We start from the raw sequence: 14,312 nt of genomic DNA, 5'->3' as shown, positions 1-14,312 counted from the left end.
ACACACACACTTCAAGTGCAAATAACCAATTAACTGTATAATCTTGTATAATTATTAGAAATAAAAACTATTAACGGTCCAATGCTTTAATTTTTAAAGCAGGAGACATAGGTTTGTTCATTGAGACCTGATCAATTCTTGGCATTAGTTAACAACTGCAAATACAACTCACATTTCTCCAAGTAGAATTGCCATGGTCCTCCTCTTTCATCCACCAACACTTGTTCTAATACACAACATTTAAAATAATGTTCACCACGTAAACAAACATGCTTGTACAAAGTGTTAGTTTCCTTTTTGTTTCTAATTTTGTATGTGTTCATATAGCTGATTTTTAAATTTCCTTTCAGTCTTACCGATATATACACTAACTTCCAGACTGCACAGTTCTTGGAGAAAGGGCAAATTCACCAACCCTATCAATCATGCAGTCTTGAATCCGCGGTGGTGCAGCGGTAGTGTTGTTGCCTCACAGCAAGAGGTTCTCCCGTTCGATTCTTGGCAGGAGCGCCTTCTGTGTGGAGTCTGCATGTCCTCCACGCGGTTGGGTGGGCATTCAAAAGACATGCTTAAATGGGCGTGCCTTCGTTGAAGGTTGAACGTTGAGCTAGCACCTTGGCGTTTTGTCAAAATCTACTGCCAATCATTAGCAGACCAGAGTTCCGCTGTGGCAACCCCTAACCGGGAAAAGCCGAAAGACAACAATATCAATCATGCAGTCTCTCACAACTTGGGACACCTACCAACCATCTGTTTAGTTGATCAAATTGTGTTGACTAAACAGATGTCGACCAAACCATCCTCCATATATGAGTCTCATGATTTACAAAACTATTCAAAGACTGAATACAAAAAATGAATCTAATCTAAAAAGATTTCAAAGGAAAAAACAGTAAAAAAACAATGTTTTGCAAAGGGGGGTGGTCTCTACACCCCCTGCACGCCCTGCATGTTATATATACTAATTCTGAGATCACACTAACAGCAGGGTAAGGACACACTCCCAAACCCCACTGTTCCATGGTCTCAAGTGGAAAGCAGCCAAAAGGTTGAAAAGGAAGTCTGAAGCAGCGTTCACTCTTGCAGAATGCAACCTTATATCTACCTATCTGTCTGTCTATATATACGCACATATATATACATACATACATATATTACATTATTTATGTGTGTGTGTGTGTGTGTGTGTGTGTGTGTGTGTGTGTGTGTGTGTGTGTGTGTGTGTGTGTGTGTGTGTGTGTGTGTGTGTGTGTGTGTGTGTGTGTGTGTGTGTGTGTGTGTGTGTGTGATAATTACAAAGATGGGTGAATTTAGCCAGGTTAATATCACTGATGGAAAATTATATCCACCACATACAATAAAATATTTACAGCTTAATATTCATTTATTGCTACCATCAACAAAGACCCAGTCACAGGATTTAATAATAGCAACAATCCTTAATACATTTAATTGATGTCACTTACAGCCCTAAACCTAGTGGTGAGTGTCTATTTACACACAAGTATTGATTCACGATTCTTACCACGCTTAATAAGCTTGATTCCTTCTCTAATCTAGGCCAAGCTTTCATAGAACTATTTTCCAGGGGCTCCTGGACCCTTCTCCCTTCACCTCTTAAATATAGCTAGCTATGTTAATCTGTCCATATAGCTAACAGTGATCAGTATGAAAAATATAGTACAGCTGTGTAAGCTGAACTTACCATAACAGTGGATGTTTGAATGATCACTGTGCAGTAGTCGCTCCCTCACCCCACGCCCCTTGCTTTTTGGTGTGTTTTTTATACCAGTATGTGGACATTTATTTTTTTGTTATTCCCAGACTTGTCCTTACAGGACTGAGCCTCCTTCCCTCTGCTGGTAAGAAAGCATGTATCAGATTTAGAACTGAGCCATCCAAACCATAGAGTTTATTGGCTAGATGTACACCCTCACTCTATGAAGGCCACACTGATAAGTCCAGCTGTAATAAAGGAAGGGCAAAGACATAATTAGCAGGTGTCAGTGGTGCAGGAGTGCAGTACCGACATTGCTTTATGAAACCGTGAAGATATCACAGCTTCAAAGATGAATGCCGATACAGGAAAATGACTGAAGAGCTGGCTGACTGTACAGTGCTTGTAGCAAGCTGCTTGTTATGCAGTTTGCTACAAATGTAATAATGACTGCAGAAGAGTTTTTTTTTTGTCTTCAAATTTGAGAAGACTTTTTTCTGCTCAGCTTTGAGTTGGGAGTGCTAGTGCACCAGGGCACCAGATGTTCTAACTATATTTCTGAGTAAATTTCCAGGTATCCATCCAATCATCAAGGCCGAACCTGGAGGAGGACACTGTGCTACACTGTTTAATATTCGATGTGGGCTTATCCTATCTCTCCAAGAGGTCATACTTATGTTGCAAAGAAAGCTGAGGTCTTTTGAAGTCAGTGTTTGTAGTACTGCCAGTATTTCTGAAGTGGAGATTGCTTATTTGGAGAGGAACCTTTATAGTCTGGATGGTGAGGCAGAGATCACCACACAGGAGCTGGCATATATAAAAGGCAAAAATGAGAGGGTCTCCCAGGGTATTAGGGAACTTGATTATTTGTTAATTAGAAAATACACACATGCACACACAAACACACACACACACACACACACACACACACACACACACACACACACACACACACACACACACACACACACACACACACACACACGGACAAGTACATACACCTGGACTGCTATCTCATATATCATGAACATCTATAGCATTGAATACACAGATAGGTTTCTTTCGATATGCATATATGTGTTCATGTGTGTGTGTGAATGCGTGTGTGTGTGTGTGTGTGTGTGTATATATATATATATATATATATATATATACACACACACACACACATACACTCGCGGACAAGCACATACTCCTGGATATCACGAACATCTATAGCGTTGAATATACAGATAGGTTTCTTTCTATATGCGCACGTGTGTGTGTATACACACACACACACACACACACACACACACACACACACACACACACACACACACACACACACACACACACACACACACACACACACACATATGAAACTAGTATACCATTTATATAATACATAGATATGTCCTCCCAAAGTTTATCAGTTACCCAGTAAATGAACCTCAGCTTCTACTGCCATAATGTATAAACAAAATGCAATAAAACAGAACCAAATGTTGATCATTGAATCCTGCATGTGTAGTAATAAGCATTAATGTAATGGCGGCAGCCCAAATTAAAACAGCTTGGTCTCCTTGGGACACTGCATTTTGTTACATTAGTGGTAAACATGGACTGTGTATTCTTTTCCACTGGGAAAAAAGCTAATTATTCATACTAAGGCATATGCTCCTGTCATAAATACTCGACATTTGCTGATAGTGCTGTGAAGTCCCTCAGCATCAACCCTGCCTATCAGGCTGAAAATCCTGAAATCCTAGAGAGGGACACTTGATGTTTGAAAGTCCATTTTATTTATTTTTGTACATTAAACTGCCACGAAAGATAAATGCTACCATAAATATTCAATGTGCTCTTGGAGATGCAGTCAATTAAATGAAATCTCAACTGGCTTGTAAATTTATAACAATGGACTGAATTTTCAGCTTGCTCCTCAGTAATCACGAAAAGAAAATTAGAGTTGGGTATTTCATTTGATTTCTACACACACACACACACACACACACACACACACACACACACACACACACACACACACAGTGCTGGACGCTTAAATCTTTGGAGTTTATGTACAATTTAATCCCTTGGACATATCTCTAAAATTGTATTAAACATATCACTCTATGTGTATTTCAAAAATAATATTGTAAACATCTTGCAGAGAGCAACAAATGTACGAGCTTTCAACATGGAAGCTACAAAAAGGACAACTTGTATTAGTGGTCCCATGTAGGGAGCTTCCATAAACTTAACTTCCTGATCTTTACTAAGGCTTAACTACAAACACAAAAATAATGGGAAAAAATCATTAAAAAATCAGAACCATTGTAACAACTAAAAAATGCTACAGATTCCTTTCATTTATTACAGTAATCTGAGCCCAAACTGTTACCCATATACTACTGGTTACTCTTAGTCTACATTCAGAACTTTTTTAATTTTTCCACATCATGTTTTTATTTCTAATTTCATCTTTGTACATTAGAGCATTACCAACGTTAAGCATAATGCTGAAGGCACAATGGATTTCTCCCAATTTTCTGCCATATTTTTACTGCAGTTTTCATGCTATGAATAAGAAAAAAGAGCTTGACACTTAAATCATAATAATAATAATAATAACAAAAATAACAAAAGCCTCCCCTCCCTCAAATAACCTGTAAGTATTAAAACATTCTCAGTTTGTTTGTGTCTTTCGGCTTTTCCCGGTTAGGGGTCGCCACAGCAGAACTCCGGTCCGCTAATGATTGGCAGTAGATTTTTACGTACTGGTTTGCCGGGCCTAACGCACAACCTTCAACAAAGGAACGCCCATTCATGCATGTCGCTACAGAGAAGACGCTCTAACTGAGAATCGAACGGGCACCGTCTAACTGTGAGGCGACAACGCTACTGCAGCACCACCACCGCAGTCTACAAGTAATTACTGCACACTAGTGGTATTCAGACAGATATCTGAAGTGAGGTGTACAAGCACCTAATACAGATTTTATGCACAGCTCTGTCATGGAATGCTATGACATGTTTATTCTGTAAATAAGGGACTAATGCACTATGTTCACAAAGTAAAACATACCATGGATCTGTCTTTGTCTTTTCTTCTTTCTGTTTTATGTTTTCATATACTTTATATATTGTATGTTGCTATAAATATTTTCATTGTACATTTGTTAAATTGTTAAATTGAAATTCTCATTATTTGGCCTGGATTGTGGCTGCAAAGGGATATGTTTCAACCTAGCCAACTGGTTAACAAATAAGCAGAAAATAAATATTTTTTATTTATTTTACATTTGTTGACCGGGCTAGTCTAGCTGGACATATATCCGTTTACAGTAGAGGCCCGGGGAGAAAAGCTCCAGTATGGACAAAATAACAGAGATTAATAACAATTTTCTTAGTAGATTTATACAAGGTACAAGAGAGGATATCTATCACATTTTAAAAAAAATAAGTTCAAGTTAACAACAAAAAGCAAGATATACATAGTAAAGTTATAAAGAGATCTAGGAATCCCTTAGTATTCACCTCTCAAATCCAGAAAGCTTCAGGTAGGGCCAGTATGGGGACAGGAATAAAAAATAATAAGGTGTGTTGAGCCATACTTTTAATCGGGATTGGTACAGGGACATAGCCATTGAGAAGTAAGGTGTGCTTTGATTTGTCTTTTGAAGAGAGAGGTGGACTGAAGAGTCGCTATTTCTTGAGGGATTAGATTCCAATGTTTCCCTATGGAATTAGAACGAAGTGCGTCTAGGTTCTTATATGGAGAGATAAGTTTAGCCAGGCTTGGAGTATTTTCAGGGAAGTGAAGGGTTTTATGAATTATAAGTAGTTGTTGGTAAAGTAATTGGTTATTTAGTTCTAGCCAATTCAGTTGTTTCAGGTTATAACAGTGGTGAGTTCTAAGGGGAGTTGCATTAATGAATCTAGCTATACTGTTATAACAGGTTGAGAGTTTATTGATCTTATTTTTAGAGAGTGTGGTATAAATGGTCGAAGCATAAAAAAGAGTGGAGAGCAGGTGGGTCTGAGCAATGGTTTTTCTGGCTGCTGGGGTAAGGAAAGGTTTAATTCTATAGAGTGTCCCAATTTTTTTATTTACAGCTTTAATAGTACTATTTATTTGTTTATCAAAGTTGAGATGGTTATCAATGGTTACCCCTAATAGTCGAGTGGTATTATCAGGGTTAATGCAGGTTGAATTATTTGAGGTGATAGTAAAGAGAGGTGTAGGAGATTTATTAGTAGGAGTAAAGAGAAGGAGCTTTGTTTTTTTGGGATTAAGGAGGAGGCAATGCTGCATAAACCATTTTGCAACGTTATGAAAGGTTGTCTGGGTGATGGACTGGAGATAAATAAATATACCTAACTTTCAAATTTCTAAATAAATAAATACACATACCTTTCAAATTTCATCAAAGATGTTAATATAACGTCTTTCATCATTTGTGTTCATGAAATGCTTTTATCAGCTACTCTACCAATATTTTTCTACATACAATCAATCATCATAAAGGAAAGCAAAAACTAATGCAAAAAAAGAAGCTTCCATACCTTAAATGAATTCAATTGCTGATTAATAATTTCCAGTTCCATCCCTACAGGATCCTGAGATTTCTCATGTTCTTCAATGGTTGTAATTAAGTTCAAAAACTCTTTTATCTTTGTATAAAATTCTCCAGTCTGTGCTGCGGTTGTTTCTACATCCCTCTCTCTGTTCTTTGCCCTGTCTAGCAACTTCTTACATTGTTTGCTAAGAGTTTCCAAATCTCTTTTGAGACCCATGAGATCAGGCGGAGAACCTTCAGACTCCAGCATCATCTTGCAGTTTTTGTTTGCATTGTCTGCATTTGTTATCAGCTCCTGAAGCCTGGAGACAAAAGCCTTGATGCCTTCTTCCTGGGACTGCAGTGTCTCCATATCTCGTCCTACAGGTGACATGCTATCAAGTTCATCATCCAGGTCTGCATACTGAGAAAACATTTCTCTAATGCTGTTTTGGAAATGACCAATTCCTTGTAATTTTGTCTCCAAAAATGAACATTTGTCATCCGTCTCCTGGCTTACTGTACTATGCTCTTGCTCAAGATTCTGAGTTTCCAGAAGAATGTCAGAAACACCTCCTCCATCAGGTACATCTACCACAAGATTATGAGCAGTGTTTATCAGGCTATCTACCTGACACTTCAATGCCTGAAGCACCTTTTGCTGAGACTGCATTACTGTTAACTGCTTGTTGCTGAAAGCTTGGGGTCCAAGGCTATCATAAGCATTAAGCTGTTCTCTTGCATCATTCAGTTGTTTCTTCATTTCTTTAGCAGTTTCTTGAAACTCTCTGATGCGCTGTGCTGTTTCTTCAAGTGTGTCTCTCTTCTGATGTAACTGCTCACCGACTGTGTCAACTTTCTGACCAATCTCCATTTTCTCCTCAGTGATGGCTTCTTTGTCCGCTTCGCTGGCTTCAAGTAAACTGTCTGCAGCATTGTTTAATAATCCCAACATTCCACGATGTTTGTCAATGTCTTTTTGCAGTGCTCTTACCTCTGCAATAGAGTTATCAATTTCAGCAAGATCAAGGCACACCTTCACTGCTAACACTTTCTTTTCACATTCTTTTATCCAAGGCCTCAGGCTTTCTGCATGCTCTCTGTACTTTAGTGATTTTTGATGACAATCATGTAATGAATCCAATCGTTTTACTGCCTGTTTGTTAAGTTCTTCCCAGCTGGCTTTGAACATACCCAGCTGACGCTGCAAATTTGCTTTTTCGCTGGCCTGTGTGCTCTGTAGCAGCACTTCTCCTTCCGCTACAATCTTGTTGTAGGCATCGGTCTTCTCCACCATGGACTGATAGAACGTCTTATGATCACTGATCATGGACTGCAAAGTCTCCAGGTGAGCAGATATTGGGGGACTGTCATGCAGCTCTTGTTTCCTTTGTTCTAGCCATGTCTGGAAGTCTTTGGACATCTGCTGAAATTGTTGGGAGCTGACAAAGGTCGACTGAAGCTGCTGTGTATGACTTTCTAAGATAAAAAATTAAGAGATGTTAATGGATCTACATTGCTATGTGGCACCAAACATGAAAAGGACTACAATATTCATTGCTTCCATATGCACACAGAAATTCACAGATTAAGTAAAGATGCTAGTCTGTCACTACAATTTTTAGTTTGAATATAAAATTCTGTTGAGCAGATTTTTGTTTCAATGATATATATTAGAAATGGCACCTCTATAGAGCAGTAGCCACATTGCATGTGTGATACTGGACATATCCTAATGATGAAATAATATAATGGGCTACCACGTTAGCTGCATAACAGCCTCATTTTATAATCCTGGTTTTAATTCCCTCAAGCCCTAGTTGGAAACTGTGTGACTGTGCAAGTCACTAAACCAGATAGTGCTTTGGGGACACCCCAGAGAAACAATATATGTGCCTAGTGGATTCATCCACTTAATAAAAGAACTAAAATATTCTAGACTACATCAGTTAAGTGGTACATGGCATATGCCACAATAACAAAATATAAAATATATATCCAGTTATGGAAGAACTTGCCATGATGGCAGCTCTCTGAAAGAATACTTCTTCAAGTCACACCTATAAGTTACAACTAACTATACTAAGTCTGCATATAAACGTGTGTAACACATCTTATATGAGCAAAAGCCCCAGCGACTTAAATGATTTATGCCAGAAGCCTTGGGGGAGGGGGGGGTGGAAGTACTAACTCTGGGCAAGCAGTATATGCTTGTATGCCTCTTAGATAAAAACATAATATTCTTACATCTACAAAAAGATATATGAAGGCAGCACTTAACAGAGGTCAAGTAAACTACACACAGGTAAATTCTTAAGTAAACGGGAGTCATGTGACTACCTGCTGCATCAGATCATCTGCCACAGGGTCCTCTGCAGTGCATCAGCACATGGATACACACCTTATACCCTCTCGTGCAGCTTTATCTTATAGGTCTGAAAGCCTCAATTTGCACTTGCATACTGCGCAACACTGTGACTTAAAAAAAGAGCGCTCCAGGTTGTCCCTAAAAAAGTTAATTGTGCTTACCAGACATACCTGGGTAACAAACGAATAAATAATAATAAAAATAATAATAATAATAATAATAACACAAAAAACATATATGGCAAGAAGAAAACAATAGACCTTTTCTGAGACTCAAGGAAATTACTAGAATATGAATGGACCAATTAAGCAACTCAAGAAAAACAAAAGTTAGGAAGAAACTAGTAATTTGTTCAGACAGACTACAGTTTCATTAGGATACTCTAGGTAGGCGTTAGACTTCAAATCCACGTAAGTCTTCAAGATGGCACGGGGCAGCTAAAAGTGGCTGGGCAACCAAACGAAGGAAGAGGCTGCAGCTTTATAATGGACACACACAAGATGGCTAGCTAGAGAGGTAAATGGTCAACTATTTTCTTTTTACTGTCACAGTAATGTAAAACAAAAAATGAGCATACGCTGAACCAGCAACTTCAAAAAATGCCAGACAATATATTACTTATGAAGTTCAGATCTCAAGAAGGAGATGGTTTATTCAGAGGTCTTAAGTGACGCTCCCAAATTCTGACTTACTAAGTAGTACCGCACCAATATTTTGCCCTTTAGAAAATAATTAAAGGTGAAAACAGCCCAGGCAATTTCAGTGTGACTAGTGGAACCACCACTGATGGAATAAGTCAGGCCCTAATTAAAAAGATTTCTGAAAAAGGAAAGCAAGCACTTCAAACTAACTGACAAGGACAGCAGAGAACTTCATAACCCAGAGAAACAGAATCTCTGACATTCGTCACTATAGGTATCCCCTGTAGTGGGTTTCATGGCACCTTCAAGAGTAGCATAATGTCGGCATGCACATTCCCGAACGTGCACAAGGTCGAACCATTTCCATGAATTCTGTACAGCCATCAGGAAGTCGAACAAAACAGCGAACGCTGACATTTCCGACCACTCCATATTTGAAACAAGTGCTACCATGGGTCAAAAAAGAGGCATGATTTTGTGATTCGGAATATTGGTGTTCATGGTTTTGAGGAGCTGAAGTTTGGAGTTGGCGGAAGTTGTTTTGATGATGCGCCTGCCGGCATTATGAAGGTAAACCATAGATTATACTGAGTATGTAACGAACACCTTCTGTTAAATTGTTCCACAATACTTAACAGTAATATGGCTTGTGGTAAGGTGAGTACATCCTTCCATACGAACACTCACATTTAATGGAGTCATCAGAAGTCCTGCTCTACAGTGTGTGTTGCTGCTTGTATCAAGAGATTGCAATTAGGTGGCAATCAAGCAGTGAACACAGCCCATACTCTATGAGAAATCTGCCAAGAAAGATATGATACTTGGGGGTCCACATACTGGTCAAATCACTTCTGTAAGAGTTGGTCACTTCCCGCTTAGTTAGCTTCAAAACCCGCACTTGATTAATTGAGCGTGTTAGCAAAGGCTACAGCTTTAGGACATACTCTGGGCTTTACAGTGCAAAAGACAGCACTCTCAGCTCCAGAAAAGTGTAAAAAGAAGCATCTCCAAGCCATTTCATAGACTTTAAACAAATGCTTACCCAAGATGGGTTCTCAAGCTTTTCAGTAATGCATCTCAGCTCAGTGATTGCCTTAGGAAAGGAGTGAAGGAAAAGGAAAATGCAACATGCATGACGAATCCCCACATTATGAAACATATGAAACCAGAAAATGCAACATGCATGACGAATCCCCACATTATGAAACATATGAAACCAGAAAATGCAACATGCATGACGAATCCCCACATTATGAAACATATGAAACCAGAAAATGCAACATGCATGACGAATCCCCGCATTATGAAACATATGAAACCAGAAAATGTAACATGCATGATGAATCCCCACATTATGAAACATATGAAACCAGAAAATGCAACATGCATGACGAATCTCCACATTATGAAACATATGAAACCAGAAAATGCAACATGCATGACGAATCCCCACATTATGAAACATATGAAACCAGAAAATGCAACATGCATGATGAATCCCCACATTATGAAACATATGAAGCCAGAAAATGCAACATGCATAATGAATCCCCACATTATGAAACATATGAAACCAGAAAATGCAACATGCAAAATGAATCCCCACATTATGAAACATATGAAACCAGAAAATGCAACATGCATGACCAATCTCCACATTTTGAAACATATGAAACCAGAAAATGCAACATGCATGACGAATCCCCACATTATGAAACATATGAAGCCAGAAAATGCAACATGCATGATGAATACCCACATTATGAAACATATGAAACCAGAAAATGCAACATGCATGACGAATCCCTGCATTATGAAACATATGAAACCAGAAAATGCAACATGCATGACGAATCCCCGCATTATGAAACATATGAAACCAGAAAATGCAACATGCATGACGAATCCCCACATTATGAAACATATGAAACCAGAAAATGCAACATGCATGACGAATCCCCACATTATGAAACATATGAAACCATAAAATGCAACATGCATGACGAATCCCCGCATTATGAAACATATGAAACCAGAAAATGCAACATGCATGACGAATCCCCGCATTATGAAACATATGAAACCAGAAAATGCAACATGCATAATGAATCCCCATATTATGAAACATATGAAACCAGAAAATGCAACATGCATGACGAATCTCCACATTATGAAACATATGAAACCAGAAAATGCAACATGCATAATGAATCCCCACATTATGAAACATATGAAACCAGAAAATGCAACATGCATGACGAATCTCCACATTATGAAACATATGAAACTAGAAAATGCAACATGCATGATGAATCCCTGCATTATGAAACATATGAAACCAGAAAATGCAACATGCATGACAAATCCCCACATTATGTAACATATGAAACCAGAAAATGCAACATGCATGATGAATCCCCGCATTATGAAAAATATGAAACCAGAAAATGCAACATGCATGATGAATCCCTGCATTATGAAACGTATGAAACCAGAAAATGCAACATGCGTGACGAATCCCCACATTATGAAACATATGAAACCAGAAAATGCAACATGCATGATGAATCCCCGCATTATGAAACATATGAAACCAGAAAATGCAACATGCATGACGAATCCCCACATTATGAAACATATGAAACCAGAAAATGCAACATGCATGACGAATTTCCACATTATGAAACATATGAAACCAGAAAATGCAACATGCATGATGAATCCCCGCATTATGAAACATATGGAACCAGAAAATGCAACATGCATGATGAATCCCCACATTATGAAACATATGAAACCAGAAGCAGGTTGACAAGAGAATGGTGGCCCAGCAATCACCAGGAGCATACCTCTCAACCTCTTAGTGCAAGAAATCTGTTCAAAGCCTAAAATAATGGGGGACAAAGACTCAAAAATAGGACAGATTTTAAATAGTGTTTATTAAACTTGGAATGTCTCTAGAATAACAGGAGGATTTGTGTTAGCATGCTGTTTGGGGAGGACATGAAGTCTGAAGGTCAAAGGTATAATATTATTTAGTGACATCAATCCTCAGTATTTTCTCAGATAACCACAAATTGTATGAGGAACAGAGCAAAAATATGAGGCAAAAATGTGGACAATCTCCAAAAATATGGACAGTTGAGAGGTATGACCAGGAGTGCATCATTTTCTGTTTGATCTGCATGTGTTAGTGGGTTAAATGAACTTTGACAACTGTGACAGCCTTAAGTTCTAGCAGACATCACTGAATATATGTTGCAAGTCTGAGCTAGGTTGTGCAAGGAAATTAAAGATTAAAGAACCCTGTTTTCTTATCCTCACTTCTGTGGGAGGAAAACATGACAGTATAATGCTCAGCACCACTCCCATAAAGACAACGTGCTATCCTGGAAGGAAGGTTAACTTCTAAGAGAAGATCATGATCTGCACAGACTGAAGTCACAGGAGAAACTAGACATCTTCTACTAAGAAGGACTGCTAGCAGTTGGTTACAAGCAGGAGGCATGTCAGTGGAACAGCCCCTACAATGAAGGGTAACATATTATGGAAATCTTGGCAAGAAATAAAAAGCCAGATGACAGCACCTTCCCCTAAAAGTGCAAAGTGCCTAGAGAGGACTGCAGATACCTTCTCTGAAGCTATTTTGACACATACCATAGACATCCACTTCTGCCTGGCTTTATAGCACACAGAAATGAAGCTCTGACTGTGGTCCAGGTGTCTGGGGTTCACTTAGCATCACTGGTACTGGGGGAGTGAAGAAGTATTACCAGCTCGCCTCTCCATGGGGGGGGGGGGGTTTGTACAACTGAAGGTGCACAGGGTGGTGAGATCTCCCCGGTGGAAACAAGAGACACCACCATTTATGCTCTAAGGTGAGGAATAGGCTGTTTGAAGGCAGCCACCTTCCACGGAGAGTGCACTGCACATCCCTTCCATGGTGTCTTGCCAAGCATGCACTTAAGTGGGGTTAGGGAGAAAAATGGAAAAAAAAGCAGCCTGGATGAGTCTCCTAAAAAAACTACAAATAAACAATGGCCTGATAAGCTGAAAGCCTGTTCCAAGGAAATACAGTTACATCACCCCCTCCTCCACTGAAATGTGGCAGTGTACAAGCTGTTCTACCCCACCTTCCCCCCAGAATGAGCAACCCCATCTTCTCCTGCCAGCTCTGTCTAATCCAACTCAGGTTACCAGGACCATAGAGAGGGTTTTATCCCTCTAAGCCACCAGAGCTGGCTGTAAACACATATGTTAAAACATATATTATAAGTCATATATTATATTATATATCACATATATTAAAATATGTATTATATGTTATATGTTATATTATATGTTATATTATATAACACATATATTAAAACATATACTATATGTTATATGTTATATGCTATATTACATAGCACATATATTAAAACATATATTATATGTTATATGTTATATTATATAACACATATATTAAAAAATATTTATCAGAATCAACACTACAGAAAAGGAAGGACTCCACTGCACCTTACTTATCGTGTATGATGACAAAGAACTAAAATACATACAAGGGATGGCCCACACTTACAGCATGAAGCCTGCTCCTATTTAAAAAGCAGGGCCTGGATGGCATCTTTGAACCTGAGATTTTGTGTGTTAAGAACTCCTGATGTATTTGTAACTCTGAAGTGGAAACACAAAACTGTTAATACACAGTGGTGGAGGGGGGGATTAACTGTCTCAGACTTATCAGTGTACTACCTTAAAGAGCAAACATGAGAACTGACAGGGGATATGCAGGCCACAAGATGGTACACTCATTCGAGATGATGGATTAATTTTCTAATTGCTAGCACTACAGTGCATCGTTAGGGGGTGCTTCACTCCTGAGTATGCCATTCTTCAGATGAAATGTTAGTGCTTGGGTTGGTGGCAGCTCAGGTGAATGTAAAAGATCCCGCAGCACCTATCAAAAAGATTGGGGGAAATTCCCCAGTGCCTTGGCCACATTTCCCTAGTAGTATAGAAGACACCTGGGGCATTCTCTTAAAAGA

At 38.8% G+C, this 14,312-nt stretch overlaps 1 protein-coding gene across 3 annotated transcripts in view; it reads right to left on the bottom strand.

The window, feature by feature from the left end:
- DST (dystonin) overlaps nt 1–14,312 on the bottom strand; it is a 4,096,730-nt gene that overhangs the window by 1,125,938 nt on the left and 2,956,480 nt on the right. For all 3 annotated transcript variants that reach the window (XM_044063350.1, XM_044063347.1, XM_044063348.1), the window contains one exon: nt 6,266–7,737. In XM_044063350.1, coding sequence (XP_043919285.1) covers nt 6,266–7,737 — 1,472 coding nt within the window. The remainder of the gene's footprint in view (nt 1–6,265; nt 7,738–14,312) is intronic.

This window comes from Protopterus annectens, chromosome 2.part1 (genome assembly GCF_019279795.1).
Source record: "Protopterus annectens isolate FY-2018-M chromosome 2.part1, PAN1.0, whole genome shotgun sequence".
NCBI lineage: Eukaryota > Metazoa > Chordata > Ceratodontiformes > Protopteridae > Protopterus > Protopterus annectens.
Note: the sequence above shows the minus strand (reverse complement) of the source record. Positions and strands in the feature narration are given on the sequence as shown.